The following is an 18,905-nucleotide window of genomic DNA, read 5'->3' on the forward strand; positions in this document are numbered from 1 at the left end:
GTGACACTGACACGTTTGACACATGGTTAGATTTGGTGTTTGCGTTAGGATTTCACTTTAAGTATTGGTTTCAATCTTTTTTTCATGATTTATTTTTTATATTTTATGATTTTTAAACCATTGTCGCCTGGCATTAGGGTTAGAGTTGGGTAAGGATGTCATTTTATGTCAATCTAACCCTAAACCGAAGCGATAATGGTAAGAAAATAGATGAGTAACAAATACGTGACATGTAAACAGAAATACGTGACATGCAAAAAGGCAGAAAAACGTGTCAATGTCATGGAAAACACTCACAAAATTATGTGATTATAGGTACATCATTTCGGGATACTGGGTTGAGGTAACACAAGAATATAAAATGCCATGTGTACTGTCGATATTCACATATTTTGTGAAATGTCAAAAGTTTGATTTTGTTTCGAGTAGGCGTTGTCGACATGGGCAATGTGTCCACACTTAGTCAACAATCAAATACATATCAGACAAAAGCATTGAATCTCATATAGGCCCTAATAACTCTCTATTTTCTTTTTGTTGTTGGTTTCATTTTCAGGACATTTTCAAACTGTAAGAGCACTGATGATAATGGCCATTGTCATTAGTGTAAATGCAGTTTTGATCGGACTGTTCTCTCTAAAGTGTGTCAAAAGAAGAAGCATGGATCGATGCATCAAAGCCAAAATGACACTATGTGCAGGGATTCTGCTTATTGTTGCCGGTAAACAATGTGCTTGTCATCGCTCAGTAACTTTTAATTAGTCTTTGTTACTATGTTTTATTAAAACAATTAACATTTTAAAACAATTACACATGAAGAGCTCAGATGCAAAACCCTCTAAGTGCATCTGACATGTTTTCTTGTAAATGAGCTCTTAATGAATTCTGCCAACAAAATGATATTTCTAAATGGCCTGAGGCCAGGATTAAGCAGATTTGAAGCTAAAGTGTTTAATGAACATATAATATGTGCCGACTTTTGCCAATATCGTGTCTAATTTTTGACGAAGGTGACGTTTAGCGGCTTTTGCATCTCATATTTACTATGAAGAGTTCACTGTTCATTTTGTATCATATATTACAACATTATACTAATTGTCCACATCTATGTTGTTTTCAGGTCTTTTTGGCATATCTGGACCATCAGTGTATGCCAATGACATAGTGGCTAGTTTCATGATGACCTCTTACTATCCAAACCAAGGAAAGATAGGAGTCATGGGCCAGTACGGAGACGAGATAGGAAAAAGCGGAATTGGGATTGGTGGATTAGGCATGGGTGGAATGGACATGCTTGCTCCCAGGTGTGATGAAAAGTTTTTTTTTTTTATGACAAGTGTACATTTTTTGTAATTTGCTTGTAGTATCATATTAACTTAATGCATAATGTTCTTTTATTCTGTTTTTCATTGGTCAGGTATATATTTGGCCCGCCCTTTATGTAGCTTGGGTAGGAGGAGCTTTATTACTTCTAGGAGGAATTCTGATGAGCATCGCATTCAGAGGAATGCAAATGTAAGTTGCATGTCTAACACTGCCCCTTAATTTATTATTTCCAAAAATGACACATGAATTTCAAACTAAGTCACATGTTCTATTTTAGCAACAATGATACAGAAAAGCGTCATGTTTACAAAGCACCAGGCCACTGCAGGCCAGCTGATGAAGGGGTTGAACATCAGAGAACAAAATGATGCCAAAATTATTAATAGAGGAAGACTGATGTTTCGTGTCAGTCAAGAAACCATGCACTGAAGAACTGCTGTAATATCTTTGGACGCTAAATATAATCAGATTATTGCAATAATGAATGTGTCTGTAAGAATGTCTTTATAGTATTTACTGTGGTAGTGTATGAATCATATTACTTCAAGATCCAAAAGTCAATCACTGTAAATAATATACTAACCATTAAACTTTAAAAGTGCTATACATAAGTACTTGTCTTTTTTGCTTGTTGTTACTAAGACAGGCATGAATTTACAGAGATTGAGGAAAAATGCTCTGACATGGGAAGTGCTTATTTTAATGTTGATAACTTTAATTATCTCCTCTCTTTAGCCTTTCTATTTGCTATTCATAAAATCAACAAAAAACAGCAGAACTTACTGTATTAAGTAAGTTTCAAACAAAAAATTCTCATTCTCAATTTTCATTCTCAAAGTATTTTTTAGGAATCAGAAATTCTACGAAGATTAATATACTGTTCAGTATTTTTAAAAGCAATAAGATGCTTAATAAATTTGTTGCTGCATGCAGAACGAAATGATATAATAGTACAGTGCTTTCTGACATTTCACATGTTTTGATGAAAAGGTTCATTCTTTTTATATATAATGGCCTTACACAAAAATCCCAAAAAATGTATTTGAACTTTACATAGCAGTGCTAAAACCCTTTACCACAGTCCATCAAATATATCAAGAAAAACATCTGCCTCGCTGTTGTTGTCCTTTGCACAATCCCTACAATAATTAGCCCATGTTAACACATACCAAAATGTATATATAACTAAAACATTTAAATTATTTCTTTAAATACCTGTTAACAGAAGTGTTTTCCCCCTGAGTTGTGTCTGCCATCGAGAAAAAATCAAATCTTCCAAGGACTGAAGTTTTTTGGGCTTCTCTCTGGTCAGACAGTGTGTTCATGCTTATGTCTTGGCAGACCATCTGAGAAATCAAAAAGGAAAAATTTAAAAAAAAAAAAGAAAATTTAAAATATATAATATAACCAGTAAATTACCTCAGTTCAACTTCAAAATCATAGCTAAAGCGTATTAACCATTACAAAGAGCTAACAAATTAAATTAAAATTTAAAATGTATTAAATACAATGTTTACTACAGATCCTTATATTATTGCCTGCTGCCAAATCCCTACATGGGTAATCCATGCTCACTGTCTTCCCTTGTCTTTTGGAAACCAAAGTATTTTCTACAAGGTATTTGTTCCAGAGGTCAGATTAATCGCTAAACAGACTGATAAACAAGCACAGACCTGAAGTTAACTTGAATCCGATGAAACAGTGTTTAGACCTAAATATATACATAAATATTGTAATACTTACAGATTGGTGTGTAACAGCTACAGAGTGGATCCTGTGAAATGTAATCATATTTTTTTTAGAAGCATTAATAGCAAAAGCAAAATAATTATTTAACAGCCATATCACCATATTTTACACAACTATAAAATTGGTTTTAAACATAATTTTAGTCCCATGAGATTGAATTTTAAAATTATATTTGTGTTTATCAGAACTGTGCTGTTAACCAGGAAAGACACTGACCTTCGGTGAAATTATCATTAAATACTCTATAGGAGTGGTTTAAAAAAGCAGTTTAACTGCATCTTTCCAAATAATGACAATGTTTTCTTTTCTGTTACCTTTGAGGTAAAATAGGACTTATCGTTCCATGTTTGGTCTGGGCCTGGCTTTGTGTGACTGCAGTCAAACTCCCTATCACACAAAACAAATCACTAACAAAACTGTCCATTTAAAATGTATTGATTCTAATAAGCACAGAAACATCAGGAATCCTGAAACAAGCAAATCCAACAAACCAGTATTTGTGGGTTGATAATGTTCCAACGCTGAATTGCATTTTTCCAATTCACAGCACATCTCGCTAGCACTGACCAAGTTACCTTCATCGAAATCATCCCAGTCATTCACTCCCAGGTCAAAGGTCACATTAAAGAAATCATTCAAGTCAGGACAGTGATCTGCATTTGCATGAGTAGAATAAACATCAGTTTCATTATAATGGATTTCATTTATTTCTCGATCTTTGTGAAACTTCAGTTGCAAAAAACACTTCTGACTCTTTCAGTTTTATGATTGTGGAGAAGTAACAGCTTCACTGTTGATATGTTAACAGTCATATGAATGAACATGTACTATTGTATATGTGGCAAACACCATAGTCACTAATAAAGTCAACCTTGAGCTGAAGAAGTAGTTTGTTCAGGATGTTCCAGTATGGAGTCTTCAATTTCAGAAAAGAAGTTTCCCATAAAGTCATTTTCACCTGAACAAAAAAAAATTACGTTTGAAATTTAAATTAGTATTTGTAAAAAAGTTAAGCTTTGTCCTTTGCATGTTTATTATATTGTAATGTTAACATACCATCAAAAGAAGCATCATGGGGTATAAAACGTTCCTCTAGTTTCCTGTTGACATTTGTACTTACAGTATGAGTCCCCTCAATGCTTAAAAACAACCATAGCACAGATATATTAAAATCTTAACAATATGATTTGCTCAGCATTAATGACAGAACTCCTGGAGGTCACTAGAAAACCCCAAAATACTTCTTGACAGCAGGAAGCGTGTCTTTGGGTGTGTATGAGAACTGCTGCAAGCTTATAGCTGCTGTTCCAGTATTCATCATCATCTAAAGAGAAAAATCAAGAGAACCGGGCTGAGCTTCTAATTTAATATACTGTGTATTTGAAATAATGTATTTTAATGGACTTAAAGGTGCAGTGTGTAATTTTTAGAAGGATCTCTTGACAGAAATGCAACATAATATACAAAACTATATTATCAGGGGTGTATAAAGACCTTTCATAATGAACCGTTATGTGTTTATTACCTTAGAATAAGACGTTTTTATACATAAACTGAGGGTCCCCTTACATGGAAGTCGCCATTTTGTGCCGCCATGTTTCTACAAAAGCCCTTAACGAACAAACTTTTTTTTACTAAGTTGTCTCCGATGATGACATGTTTGTCCGGTGGCAGCTACCATAGTTTTTCTATGTGTTTCTAAAGTGAAAGGTGAGCAGTGGACTAAGCCATTGGTTGCAATTCGCAACCTCACCACTAGATGCCGCTAAAATATACACATTGCACCTTTAATAGAATATACACCATATGTGAAAATTATGTGCATATACTATAACCAATAGTGGTAAGACTTGTGACCTTCAAACGTTTCACAGGAGTCTCTGTGAGTCTCTCATTCCTTCTTTTAAGATCATTAAGGTATGATGAGAAAGAGGACCGATTTGATGCTCTTTTCATGACGATTTCAACTCCAACTTTGCCTAAAAAGGGAAACTATATCAATCAACCTGAAACATGCAGAAGAAAGTCTGGACTCATGTAGAATGTTTAATACGCACAACAGTCATGGCCACAGAGCTCCTTATTTCTGCAGAGATGATTACACTGCCTCTTAACTGTATCTGGAGATGTTTGATCTAGAATATATATAAACATGCAGTTCACACAAATGCACAAGACTTCTTTAGTTTGCATGGTATCAACATGCAGTGACACGCTTAATACAGTTAATAACAGGTTTACCTCTGTCTAAAAACTGAGTGTATTGTTGTTGTTGTTGTTGTCTAGGGGTCTGAACTCTGTCTGAGGACATATCATATGTCAGTTCTGGGTTTTCTCTAAATGGTTTCACAACCCTCTGCATTCTCCATCTAGGGCTCTCTACGATTTGGGATTCAGCGACAAACCTCTTTTCTACCGAGAAGAAGGTGCTGTACGTCTTTTGTATGTCCAGACCCACTACATAATCAACAATACATTATTATTGCCAAACAAACCAGACAACAATTTGCACTACTCAAATAATTCATATTTCATTTAATGATACTAGTTTAAAACATTTTGAAAATCTAAAATAGGTTAAACATAAAGCTATGGCTTATAGCTGGCTTGACAGTCACTGACCATATTCAGAGCTTATCAGATTAATGCTGATCTCTTCTCCCTTAGAAGATCTTGCCACCTCAATTCTTTTTGACCAACTCCCAGTCTTCAAGAGCAATGCATCCCTGGAAAAAAATTATGCACTTGTCTTATATAGATAACTTGCAAATAACCAGTTAATCACATACAGTATATCTTACATGATTTTCTGTTGGAAAACTACATTATTGTCACAGTCCCCAATAATAAGAGTCACATAGTGGTGGTCTGGTACTGTGTGTTTCAGTGTCAGTTCCCTGAAATTCTGTAAGTTCACTGTGACTGCAATCTCAGCGGTGGACACACTGTATCGGTGAATCTAGAAAATATTTTTATATAATATAAACATTTTATTAAAACAAAATGATTTCAAAAGTTGTTTCTTAACACTGCATGGCACAATAACTAATAAACAGATGGTGTATTTCACAAAGCAGAAATATGTGGCAATTTTCAGCTACCCTACACTGTATGAGATCCGGTACAGAGATCCTGTAATAGTTACCTGTTCCAGAGCAACTTCATATTTTGGAAGTTTACTGACAGCATCTTTAATTTGGTTTCCAAATGGAGGATGTCGGTTCACAATCTGTCAAAAATGCAGAAGGGATAGAATGGGATATCATATCTATTTTATATTTAGAAATAATATTTATTTTTATACAATTATAAGACTTTGGCTTACAAGCTCTAGTTCTCTAGGACTGATCTGCTCAATTTTGCTGAATGTTGTAAGCCCTGCATTCACCATGGCTGTCGCAAGGGATTGTCCTACAGAAGAAACCACACACATCTTTCAGATATATTACCTACCTAATTCATAAAAAGACTATTTATAGTTTTTTTAAATGACAAGAAATTTTAGGTCCCGAGAAAGATCACCGACCTATCTTGTCAAGCTGTTTGGAAACATAAGGTGAGTTTTCCCACAGTTTGGCTCTGAAACATTTGGCAAGTATCAATGAATTGAGTTGAGCGGAGAAATTCTTCTGGGAGTGATGATGGAGAAACTCAGTCAGATCTGGCAGAGACAAAAAACATCATGTTGCACAAATATGCTGAGCAAAAAGGTGACACAAATAAAAATGTATTTCTAGTGTGAGGACCATGTCATCAGACAGAGAGAATAAAAGACCAACAAGAGAAATTAAGGCGCTTAAGCTCACATTTGCTGACTCGATTTCCATTTCTGAATATCTTTCCAGTGTCCTGTATGAGTCCAAACTCCTGAATAGGGATGCAGCCGAGTTGAGCTTGAATAAGACTGGAATAGAAGGATAATCAGGGACACCATCAGAAATAATATAAAATTTCAACATTTCCAGGTTTATTTTGATATAGTTACTAACTGCATGGAAAACACTACAGTAATTTTACTTCATTTCAATGTTTTGCTTTAAGGACCTTTGTTAAAGTGGTCATAGCATGAAAATTCGACTTTTTCCATGTTTAAAACGGTGCTTTTATCAACCTAGAAAACGTGAAAAAGAACAACCCCGTAACTTTGTTTTTCTAAACCATTTTCTGCAAGCATGTAAAAAATTTGGTCATTCAGATTTCGCCTGTTATGTGACTCCAAAGACTTATTTTACATCTTAAAAAAATCTCAAAATATGGCCCCTTTAACTTTTTGTAACATTTGTATGGTAAACAGTTTTGTTCTCTGTTAGGTTGAAACTGGATATAAAAAATATAAGAAAGACAGTTAATCATTAATTATATACCAAACAGTAATAACTGGAACTTACCAATTGACTTTCATGTCATTACTTTTGATCTTTCCATCCATAGGATATCTAAAAAGAAAATATTTAATTGATTTCATTCCTAATAGTGCATCTACATCTATTAACTGTGTGTGTGAAGTAGTTGGACCACTGACCTGATGGTGGTTCTGTTCTTATCCTTGTTCAGCATGTTTAAGGTCTTTTTCTCATTTACTCTCAATTGCACGTCACTAAATTCCCTCCCCTTAGATATAATTTCAATCTAAAATTGAAAAAAAAACATATTACATTTTTTATTATTCTAAATGCAGTTAAAGCAACACTTTTTGACCTTATAACAGTCTCTAAAATTATTTTACAACTCTTAACTGGATGAATTCTACTGCTGCTGAAACCTGATTAACCTCCTAGCGGCTACAACCACAGTCTGTAAGTTGGGTGGTCTGGTCGGAGCACAAAAACCTGCTACTTACAGCCCCTTGGGTTACTTTACCTACTCGGTTGACATGGTTTCCAAATTACTTTCTGCATTCACCAGTTCTGTCAACAAATTCACGTGTATTGCCATGCCCACGGCGAAGCCACACAAACAATATTTACAACGTTGATGACATGCTCTTTTCCATTTCAATTGTCTTACATAGTGGTGCTTTAAAAACAACAGATAAATAAAAGCTACAAAAACAGCAAAAGCCTTCTTAGACTAAATAAACGAGACCGCAGAATTTCTTAAACTTTCTTACCAGCTCGGGCAAAGTCTCTGTTCCAGTCACTTTACTGAACTGCCTTACAGTGTCAAAGGCAACACAGTATCTGGCCATCAGTTTTCCAGTTTCTGTGTATAACAATCATTTATTTGCAATCAATGGCAATATTGGCTTTGTGCGCCAATAAAACACTGATACATAAAGTAGACTTAAATAAACTGACATATATTGGAAAGAAATCTACTGTGAAGAGCAATCAGTCACCTGTGGGCTTGATGTTAATGTCTTCATCCATGGAAATCAGGTTCAATGAAGCCAAAGAGTTCAAGTTCTTCAAGCACAGTTCTGAAACAGAGTAAACTTTATTTACACCACAAGCTGCTTGTTTGTAGCTAAATATAGCTATTCAGCTGAAGTGAAGTAATTGAGGAATTTACTTGTTCGGTTTATCACTTTTGTCATACCTTGTAATTTAGTTTCAATTCCACATTTGTCAAGTTCAGGAGGGAAACCTAAAACAAAATTTGGAAACCAATAAAGAAAAACGTATCATTTGAAGATTTGGTTACCACAAGTTAAGGCTTTACCATAATGCTTGGGGTTTTTCAATGCGCGGATGTATAGAAACGTGGAACGAATCCAGTCTAGAGCCATGTTCACATCAGATATGGTTCGGAGAACTATCTCAGCGTTCAAGTGCTCCACCAAGTTTGTGTGCAAGCTGAAAATAGTAATATTATTATTCTCATGATATTTCATACATAAACAATTATTAAATTCACTGGCCTGCATCATATGTTTACAGAAAAACAAAACTCTGTGAAACTATTTAATGGGGTTTATATGACATGTACCTGCTTTCGATGCTGTCTATGCCACTCAAAATCTGTTGGTATCTGTGCTTTGTTTGACACCTAGTCATGATCACTGCAGTTGCTGTCGTGTCAAACTAAACAAAATTATAGCCAGTCTCAACAATACTTAAACTAACAGCACTAACCAGCACTGGCAACTAACTTGAGCTTTGTTTTAAGGATTAAATATTAAATATATCACTGCTTATGCAGTTGCCACTCATGCAATAAATGCATTTTGTAGGTTGCTTTTATAAGTTACACTTCATTTCCAAATGACCTACTAAAGTTTCTACTTTTTCAGCAATACCTGTGGTCTGCCTGCTCTCCCAATCATCTGCAACAGGTCAGCTTCACTGTACTCTTCATACGCACCACCAACATAGTGCAGCGTGGATTTGATTATCACTAGATGGGCTGGAAGATTCACACCCATGGCCAAAGTGCTAGTTGTAACTAAATAAAACAAAAGAGAGACTTAGTTTCATGACAATAGATTATGAACTGAATAATACACATCAAAATAAATGAGTAATGATATATGTAAAAAACTTACACAGCACCGGCAAGTCACTAACTGTAAATGCATCTTCAACCACTTTTCTATCGGACACCTCCATGCCCGCATGGTGATATCCAATGCCGCAAAGAATGAGATCTGAAAAAGGAAATGATTTATTGGAAGAGAATTAATAAACTTCATGAATCTTAAAAACAAGATAAAATTGCATGAATAAAGTTTTCACACCTTTGAGTTTTGAATCAAGCAGAGAGTTTGCATACTTCATTAACCTATGAAAGACATAATGACTTACAACAATTGTCCACAAGAGTTCTTAAAAGTTTCTCATAAAAAGTAATAAAAGTAATTAATATCCTGGAAAAACAGTGTAGTAACATGTAGTACACCAACTTGAAAATGTAAAGCAAATAGTGCTCCAATATACTATCGCTGCATCCGAAACCACCTACTTCCATACTACAGTATTTAGTAGGTGAAAAGCATTACTTCGCCTACTATATATGGAAGTTAGCAGTTTCGGATGCAGCGTATTTTTAAGTTTTAATTTCTAACGAAAAATAAAATTTAAACACGCTTGGATACCTGTGTTTGTGTTCAACGCTCATAATAAATCTGGCATCTTTGGCAAGCACAGCAGCAGACTGTTGAACTCCTTTTCTTGTAGAGCAAAACTATTTAAATACGAAACAAATGAAAATTAGATTTTTTTATTTTAAAAATGCAACCTAACACCTGTGCATTCACAAAGATTCCCATACCACAAGTGTTGGTTTTTGATCAGAGTAGGTCTGAATGATGTTTGCGATTTTGTAGTCGAGGGAAAGATCAAACTTAAATTCATTTTGATTGCTTCCACAGGGAAACCCAAGAACTACTTGACGCAGTTTCACTGGCCTATGACTTTCATCCATCGCCAGACAAGTGGCAGGCCCTGATTCATCTGACAGCCATTCAGATATCTTCAAAATGAATAACAGCACAGAAACAATTAAAGTAAACACCAACACAGTCTGAATAAGTTTAGCACTTCCTGAAATCCCTACGTCCTGAATATTTGGGATGGTAGCTGAGACAGCCACAAATCTCATTGATGCTTTTGATTCTGAATTTCCAGCCAGACTGCATGAATGCATGGTCTTCATTCTGGTGACCACAACCTCAAGAGTGGCTCCACGGGTTTTGTCTTTCACCACATGTATCTAGAAAAAGTACACAGAACTAAGGTGGATCACTATCTTCCACCTTTTAAAATATTGGTATTATTGATCAGGTGGAAGTAAATAAAACAGACCTCATCGATGAGAAAGAGACGAACAGATGACAACAAACAGTTATCCTTCCACCTTCTGGTCATGCTGTCCCATTTTTCCTTTAAAGAGGAAGAATCTTTTAGAGTTATTGGAAATGTTTTATCTGTCTTTCATGTAGCATCAGACTCAAACTGCCCCCACTGTCTACTGACCGTTTGATCTGTACTGCGAACAAAACCTAAAATCACAATCTTATCTTAGAAACCACATTAGATGGTGTGACTTTAAACAACCTTTCGTGGTAAGAAGTTTGGGGTACGATATCAGTCTGTCCAGAAATAAAGTCCTGTTTAAAGGGGCCATAGCATGAAAATCTAAGTTTTCTCATGTTTAATTGCTATGATTTGGTCCCCAGTGCTTCTATCAACCTAGAAAATGTGAAAAAGATCAACCCAGTAACTTAGTTACCATTCTACAAGCACATTAAAAAATAGGTTGTTGAAATTTGGCTCTCCTTATGATGTCATAAGGAGCTCTTTTTATAATAATACCGCCCCTTAATCTGCACTATCCAATCAGAGCCCTGCCATTTACTGCAGAGAAAAAGAGGGAGAGAGAAAATAATTCACAGCACAATTGTGATCAGTGTTTGCACTTCATCCACTCATTTGCATTTCAAAGGACACACCGAAAACGGCAATTTTTTTCTCACACCTACAGTGTCAATTTTAACATGTTATAATAAATTATTGATATGGTATTTTGAGCTAAAACTTCACATATGTGCTCTGGGGACAAAATATTTCTTTGACATCTTAAAAAGTCTTGTGCCATGGCCCCTTTAAATCTGACCATGCAATGAATGATTGTATCAGGTGGATTAAATAATCACTGTTTTCATCTAAAATCGATATTAAGAATTTAGTTTAAGACAGTAGCATGAACTATAAAAACTATATGGAACCGTAACTGCTTGTGCGTTTGGGGGGGATTTAAAGATTATTTCTTAAACCATTACTTAAGTTTTTTGCCTTCTTCTTATTTTTTTTTTATTTCAAATAAACATACTAGGGGTGACCCCGAATAGTCGAAGATTCGATGCATCGATAGGAGAAGCCTGATTCGACTACCAATCTCACAGTCGAATCGTCGCAGATGTGTTATGAAATGAGGATCATTCAATTTTGGCCGTATATGTGCACACATTATCTGATTTCACATATAACAGCTTTCTCACAATATATTAATATACTGCATATTATGATAATGCTGCAAATAATATGTGAAGTAGCAGCTTTCAATAAATATTTTTAAAATGCGTTTATAAATCCAAGAACCCCTGTGTCCGGGCTACACGTGCATAAGAGGTTTCTATGTTAATAAACCATTGCCTCTTTGTTTCTACATTTAAAAGACAAAGCTGGCAAATTATATTATGCCTTATGTTCTTTTAATAATTTCTATATTTTATTTTATTTATGAATGACTTTGGGTTATCTGATTTAACTATTTGGCTTGTGTTTTGTTTCCGTGCACTTGAGGCATTTTACATATTTGTTCTGCACTTTGTTACTTCTGACCTTATTTTATTTAAAAAATTGTATTTATTATAAACGTAAATTCTGATCTAATTTAAGTATGTACATTTTGGATAGCTTTTCGTTGTATGGATGTTGCGCTGTTGCGTGCTGGATATGCTTGCGCATGTAATTTAGCCGAACGGGCTAGGTGCTCTCTGCGTCTCATATTTAGAAGTTCATCAAACTAAACATTAAAAAACGGATGTTTTTCGACGAGTATAAGTTTTTAAAATGTATTTAAAACAAAGGTGTTATCTTGTCAAAAGTTAAACTACAAAACAGGTAAGCCGTTTTTTTAAATTTCGGTGATGAAACGAAAACTATCTGCACGACTGCACCGAACCTATTTCTGCCTGACACGAATGTCTTTCTTGTGATTTAATATTATGGTCGGGCGGTGTTCACTTTCAAATGATAGCAAAGAGATTCCTTAAATAAATAATATCATCCGGTCTTTCTGTATCTTAAGTTAATACAGAGATGATCAAAGTCAAAGCAAGCAAGCAGGTATTTCTGTGCTAAATAATAACGCGTAGTGTCTATAAAATCATTAATTTCAGTGTTTTTCTTGTTATAAATTAACGTTTAATGAATTGTATATAAAGATTAGTTTTTATCATTTACAGTCACAATCACAAATTATTTGTCATTTCTCATTTGTCGGGTTTTTTTGGTCATGACTGCTTTGACGCGCTATCTCCAAATTAAATAAAAACACTTAATTGTAGCCGGAGTTTCCAAGGCAGGATCACCTTTGTTATTTTTTTAGGTTTAGTTATCAAAATGTATTTTTGTGTGATGTTCTGTATATCGTGGCTTTAAAATGTTATGAGGAATAATTAAACAAATGTTGCCTTACATTTTACCTTAAAAAAAAATAAATGCATCCTCAGTTTTGTCTTCGTTTATTACTTGAAAGACAGTTTTGGTCACTTTATCAGAAAGTTGTTTATGTGTGCTGCTTGTGAAAGAAAATAAAAGTTACCAATTTGTACCTGGTCTGGCCCCCTCCCAACGCATGCACACAAACATAGATGATTCGACTATTGGTCGACTATGGAAAGATTCGACAATTCTGATTCGAATATGTAAATCCTTAGTCGAGGACACCCCTAAAACATACACTGTAAAAAAATTCCGTAGAAATTGCAGCTGGGTTGCCGGTAATTTACCGTAGATTTAAATTTATGTTTTTAACTGGCAACATTTTGTTCAAAGTTAAATGAACATTAAACATTTACAAGTCTTAGTCTTTATAGAATAAAACTAAAAAAACAGCATCAAGCAAAACATTCTGGGAAACAAAATCTGAAGCAAAAAACAGAAAAAGGTTGATGATGATTTCTGGTTCCCAGAATGCTTTGCATGAGGCTGTTATTGTATAGTTTTATTCTGTAAAGATAAATACTTAAATATTTAAAATTGATTGAACTTTGAACAAATTCTTGCAAGTAAATTACATAAATGTAAATCTACGGTACATTACCGGCAACCCAGCTGCAATAACATTGTAATTTCTACAGAATTTTTTTTACAGTGTACACTTAATTGTGGGCAAAAACCAAATAAAAGGTGGTTGGTGGCCGTGAAATTTCTTTCTATTCTATGTAAGTGGGCAGTTCTTTGCCAAAATAAGTTGCATTATTGTGGAGACTTACTGGAGTTGTTAAAATTAGATGAGCATCCTGGATTTCAAAAATGTCATCAATCTCTGTGTCTCCTGTTAACTCCTTGCACTTTAGTCCGAGAGGTCCGAATTTTTGCATCCAGTTTTCATATCGTTGACTGCACAGAGCCTTTATTGGTGCCACTGTAGTATAAAACAAAAAAAGCAATAGTACATGGGTTATTATCAAATAAAGCGAATACAATTTGTATTATGTATGCCAAGTATGCACATGTTACTTACTGTACACTGCTCTGACATTGTGCCAGGGCTTTGAAGCTCCAATCAGAAGTCGAATAATGGCCAACTCAAAGAGCACAGTCTTCCCAGACCCCGTAGGGGCACAGGCAACAAAATTCTTACTTGAGTACAGAACCTAAAATAGAGTGAAAGTTTACCACATGTATAGTCCTTGGTAATTATGGCCTACATTGAAAACAATCACAGAGACTTACATCATCCAATGCCTGGGACTGTACGTAGTTAAAGTAGGGGAATTCTTTAAATACACATCTGAATTCAGCAGCTATGCACACATCAAGGAAAACATTGAACATGACACATTATACCTTACTAGAATTCAACAATGCAGGCTACGTTCACACAGCACCAGAAAATAGTTTTTACACCGGTACACCCATATTTAAGTACTTTATAATGAATGCAGTTCTCACAGAGTGACAACTGCATTCTACAGTATTACCATCTCACACCCATACATTTTCAGAACTCACAACCGCATTTACGGAAAAGCCCTGCTATGTGAAAACGTAATAGACTTGCTTTCGGTAATGTTACCAGTCACTCTATGTTGAAGTAAAGAGTCTGTGTAGATAACTGTAAACCACACTGCAGAATTGCTTTGTAATGATATGTACAGTTGATCTTCCAATACCAGAGAGCTGCGGTGTAATGCGATATTACACGGTGCAATGGCAATCCAAATGTAATACTTTTTGTTCACAAAGAAGGTGCAATTTTTGGCATTTACATCCATCCTCCTGGCTACAGGCGTCATGTGCGAATAGAATACAGGTTTGACTTTGGTCTGTAATGTGCTGTGTGAACGCTTGTAACCAAATGTGGATGTCAACCTGAACACTGTGTGAACATCACCTATTAGATTATCATTAAAAATCCAAATATGCCACATATGTGGTATAAATATGCATCCAATCCAAAAACAAAAAAGCTGAATTCAGCAGGATACGAATTTCAGAGACTGGACGGAGAGTTCCTTTTCCAGATGACCCTAAGAAAACAATATCAATAAAATTAATTAATAAGATTAAACAATTAATACCGTAGTTGAAAAAATGAACAGGAATGAACTATTAACAAAAGACAAATTTTCATAGTTGAACACAATAACCGGTATAACGGCAAAATGACCGGTAAATGTGAACCCTATCAACAATGGAAAGAAATGCAAATTACCTTTTTAACTGCACCAAATTAAGTCCTATCATGACAGTTAACTACTGTAATAGTGCTTTAGTATTTTTATTACCTTCAAATTGAATAGGTTTGGGAGCAAGCTGAAGATCATGGGCTCTTTGGGGGGTCTTTGAAGGAAATTCACAGTTTCGTTCAGCAGAACGACATTGCTCAGCTTGGCTCCACCCAATAAAGGGACTATAGGTAGCGACAGCATGTGTAGCCTGCGAACTGCTGGTTGTCACAGCAACCTGACCCAAGAAAGCATCTTTATTTGTTAATGGTATCAACTGATTTGTGATAGGCCTACTGTCTTCAGCATTCCCTGACATCTTTCCTGCGGGAGCTGTGAACAACCTAAGGCAAGATTTAAAACAAAATGCTGTCTGTTAACTTATTGTAACAATGCCAATGTCCATTCAAAACAAAAGACTACTTGTTTAATAAGCACATTTTATAAACTCATTCAAGATGTACAAACAAAGAAACCAAAGTACCGAGTCTTGAACGCAGGAAACCTGGCAGGAGGTAAATGTCTGGTTTCACAATCCATATCCTGCACTGCACCCGAGAAACCTCTTTCTCCAGAGGCTCCATGTGTCCAGAGAACAGATTCCTCTGGCTCCCGTGTCTTGGACACTTGGACACTTTCAATAGGATTGTAACTAAGTTTCTTTGGCGGAGGTAGAAATGTCTTTGATCTCTGGGAGAAACCTTAATGAGAGTAAACGATGAGGAGGGAGGATTTACTTTTATATTCACATTACACTCTACTAAGATGTCTTTATATTTTACCTAACCCAGAAGCACGGAGATGGTAAATAAGCAGCCAGACTAGCTGACTGGTGTATTATTAAAGGGGATATACCATGAAATTCTGACTTTTTCCATGTTTAAGTGCTATAATTGGGTCACCAGTGCTTTTATCAACCTAGAAAATGTGAATAAAATCAACCCAGTAACTTAGTTTTGGTAAACCATTCTCCATAAGCATGTGAAAAAATAGGTAATTGAAATTTGGCTCCCCTGGTGATGTCAGAAGGGGCAGCCCAGTGACACGAAATCACCTACCTATAGTCACATAATTTTTTGATTCTTTTTCGTGATACTGTCACGAATTTCCATGTTTTTTCGTGATCATATCACAAATTTCTGTTTATGTGTCATCGTCACGTATTGGTTCCTGTTTTGTCCTAATTTCTTACCATTTTCGCTTCGGTTTAGGGTTAGATTTACATAAAATGACATCTTTACCCAAACCCAACTCTAACCCTAACGCCAGACGACAATGGTTTAAAATTTAGAAAATATAAAAAATACATCTGAAAAAAATAGTATAAACCAATACTTAAAGTGACATCCTAATGCAAACACCCAATCTAAACCTAAACCAAAGCGAAAATGGTTTGAAAATAGGAAAAAGCAGTTGAGTAACCAATATGTGACACTAAAACATAAACAGAAATTCGTGATACGATCACAAAAAAACGTGGAAATTCGTGACAGTATCATGAAAAAGAATAAAAAAATTACGTGACTATAGACGGTTTCAGCAGTAACAACATAAACAAGCGGCTGTCGCGGTCCGCACGTAACTTCCAGTAAACTCCGCTAAGAATAAATAACAACAAAGTACTTTAAACATAGTTTATTATATAACAACACATAGATTACCTAGGAAACCAAAACACTTGTTATTTTCGACGAGGCATTTGTTCAAGAGATCAGTTTAGCAACTACCATTAAAAAAACGTGCGTCCTATGAAACCGTCTATAGGTACATAATTTTGTGAGACTGAATAGGAATGGGATAATACCGCACCTTAATCTGCACTATCCAACCAACCACTGCTATTTAGTGCAGAGATCAGCTCATGTGCATGTTAAATGACACACCCAAAATGACACATTTTTGCTCACACCTACAAAGTGAAAATTTTAAATCGCTATAATAAACTATCTATATGATATTTTGAGCTAAGACTTCACATATGTACTCTGGGGACACCAAAGATTTATTTGACATCTTAATAAAGTCTTGTGAAATGTTCCCTTTAAGTTTATTATGTTAAGTTTGTTTAAATGGAGCAATACTACAAATACAGAGCCAGACCATGCATTACGTGTCAAATATCTGCAGTTTGTCCAAAAAACCCTCTGGCCTGAACAAGACTTACCATATAAAGAAGGGTGTGTTGCAGGTGTGTCTGATATTAAGGGTGGATCATTGAACACCATTGAACACTGTCCATGATATAATGGCTTCCTATACAGAATACAATTATTAATGCTGCCATACAGTATTAATTAGAAAAGCATTTCATTTCTTTATTCTGAGATCATTTGGTGTGTCTCTTATCAGTTATTAACATGGTGTAAAGTCCTGCTCACACTTTATGAATCATTGGCCCGTCATAAAACAGGTTGTCCAGCGAAGATGTGCCTTCTTCAGGATCTAACATCTTGTGGGTGTCAGTGTCATCCTAGAAATACACAAAACACTTGTATAATATATCTATGAGCTATGAATACTCAGTACATCAATATAAACGGTTTATTATGAACCCTTGTTTCGTACAACAGTTTTGTTGTTGATGTTAGCCAGCTGGCTAATGTTACTCTGAGGTAAAATTAGCTAAACGACAAGGTAAGCTTTCGGAACATCAGTTATAAAATGTTAAATGGAAAAGGTAGCATGAAACTACTGCAAGTCCAAAACACATTACATATATGTCAGGTGTACTAGGTTGTAAATGATAAATCGCCGATAATTTCGTGAAATAATTTGTAACTGCCACTCCCTTGATGAGGACAAGCGAAGCCGTGACCGTGAGCTGTTTGAGCCACGCGCAAGGTTAGGTCACGCAGTATGGGGCCATCATCATTAATGCCGCGTTATTTCATGTCATATCTGAGACCAAAGCGAATATTCAAGGAATATTCCCGTGCAAGGCTTTCTATTACACATGTTTAAAAACACTTTGTCACAATGTTATTTAAATTCACATATGTAATGTATTTTAATGCTACAGTATGATGCAGACTAGATGAAAATGACCAACGATAGAGAAATCTGGATTATTTCCCAATTTTATCTTGATTATTTATAACTGACGTATTACACACGGAGCTATGCATGTTATTTTATTGGTAATAAAATTGCTATAAAGCGCCATCGTTGTTCTTTCTTTCATTCAGTGCTTATATTTCTCTCTTCACTTTACCGTCAGTACTTCTACTTGCCACCTATTTGGAATAGTCCACTTTTTGTTTGGGGGGCACAGCTTACAGAACGAATAAAAATGATTCACATTCGCACGATTAAACGTATACAACGTGTTTTTTATTTCTTAAAGTGTGTTTAAATAAGTAGATGTCTTTGTGTAATCACAATGGTAAAAATATTATTTATGTATTTGTTTAAGCGTTGTAATTCCCCCCCGATG

The 18,905-nt window shown here is 35.3% G+C and overlaps 2 protein-coding genes across 2 annotated transcripts; one reads left to right on the plus strand and one right to left on the minus strand.

The window, feature by feature from the left end:
- Nucleotides 1-543: 543 nt before the first annotated feature.
- Nucleotides 544-1,974, plus strand: cldn18 (claudin 18; the record flags this gene model as incomplete). Its single annotated transcript, XM_065275846.2, is given in 4 exon segments — nucleotides 544-721; nucleotides 1,121-1,304; nucleotides 1,418-1,431; nucleotides 1,434-1,974. Coding segments are annotated over 4 exon segments (462 nt in total), but the record flags the coding sequence as incomplete, so codon positions are not given.
- A 148-nt stretch (nucleotides 1,975-2,122) lies between these two features.
- Nucleotides 2,123-18,651, minus strand: hfm1 (helicase for meiosis 1). The gene is made up of 40 exons (XM_065276185.1): nucleotides 18,518-18,651; nucleotides 17,851-17,942; nucleotides 17,637-17,725; nucleotides 15,957-16,173; nucleotides 15,533-15,816; nucleotides 15,233-15,274; nucleotides 14,478-14,548; nucleotides 14,266-14,398; nucleotides 14,015-14,166; nucleotides 10,818-10,895; nucleotides 10,570-10,725; nucleotides 10,285-10,485; nucleotides 10,109-10,197; nucleotides 9,752-9,795; nucleotides 9,560-9,661; nucleotides 9,314-9,459; nucleotides 9,004-9,098; nucleotides 8,737-8,870; nucleotides 8,614-8,661; nucleotides 8,414-8,494; nucleotides 8,186-8,277; nucleotides 7,598-7,704; nucleotides 7,464-7,511; nucleotides 6,882-6,979; nucleotides 6,602-6,736; nucleotides 6,401-6,486; nucleotides 6,221-6,304; nucleotides 5,877-6,034; nucleotides 5,698-5,801; nucleotides 5,317-5,532; nucleotides 5,133-5,210; nucleotides 4,933-5,054; nucleotides 4,317-4,399; nucleotides 4,132-4,214; nucleotides 3,947-4,033; nucleotides 3,567-3,728; nucleotides 3,390-3,462; nucleotides 3,070-3,100; nucleotides 2,542-2,672; nucleotides 2,123-2,465 (listed from the first exon to the last, which is right to left on the minus strand). Exons 2-40 carry the CDS (start codon nucleotides 17,919-17,921, stop codon nucleotides 2,399-2,401), a joined length of 4,278 nt encoding a protein of 1,425 aa, XP_065132257.1. The 5' UTR covers nucleotides 17,922-17,942; nucleotides 18,518-18,651; the 3' UTR covers nucleotides 2,123-2,398.
- Nucleotides 18,652-18,905: the final 254 nt, after the last annotated feature.

The sequence above is a fragment of the Paramisgurnus dabryanus genome, chromosome 6, assembly GCF_030506205.2.
Source record: "Paramisgurnus dabryanus chromosome 6, PD_genome_1.1, whole genome shotgun sequence".
Taxonomy (NCBI): Eukaryota; Metazoa; Chordata; class Actinopteri; order Cypriniformes; family Cobitidae; genus Paramisgurnus; species Paramisgurnus dabryanus.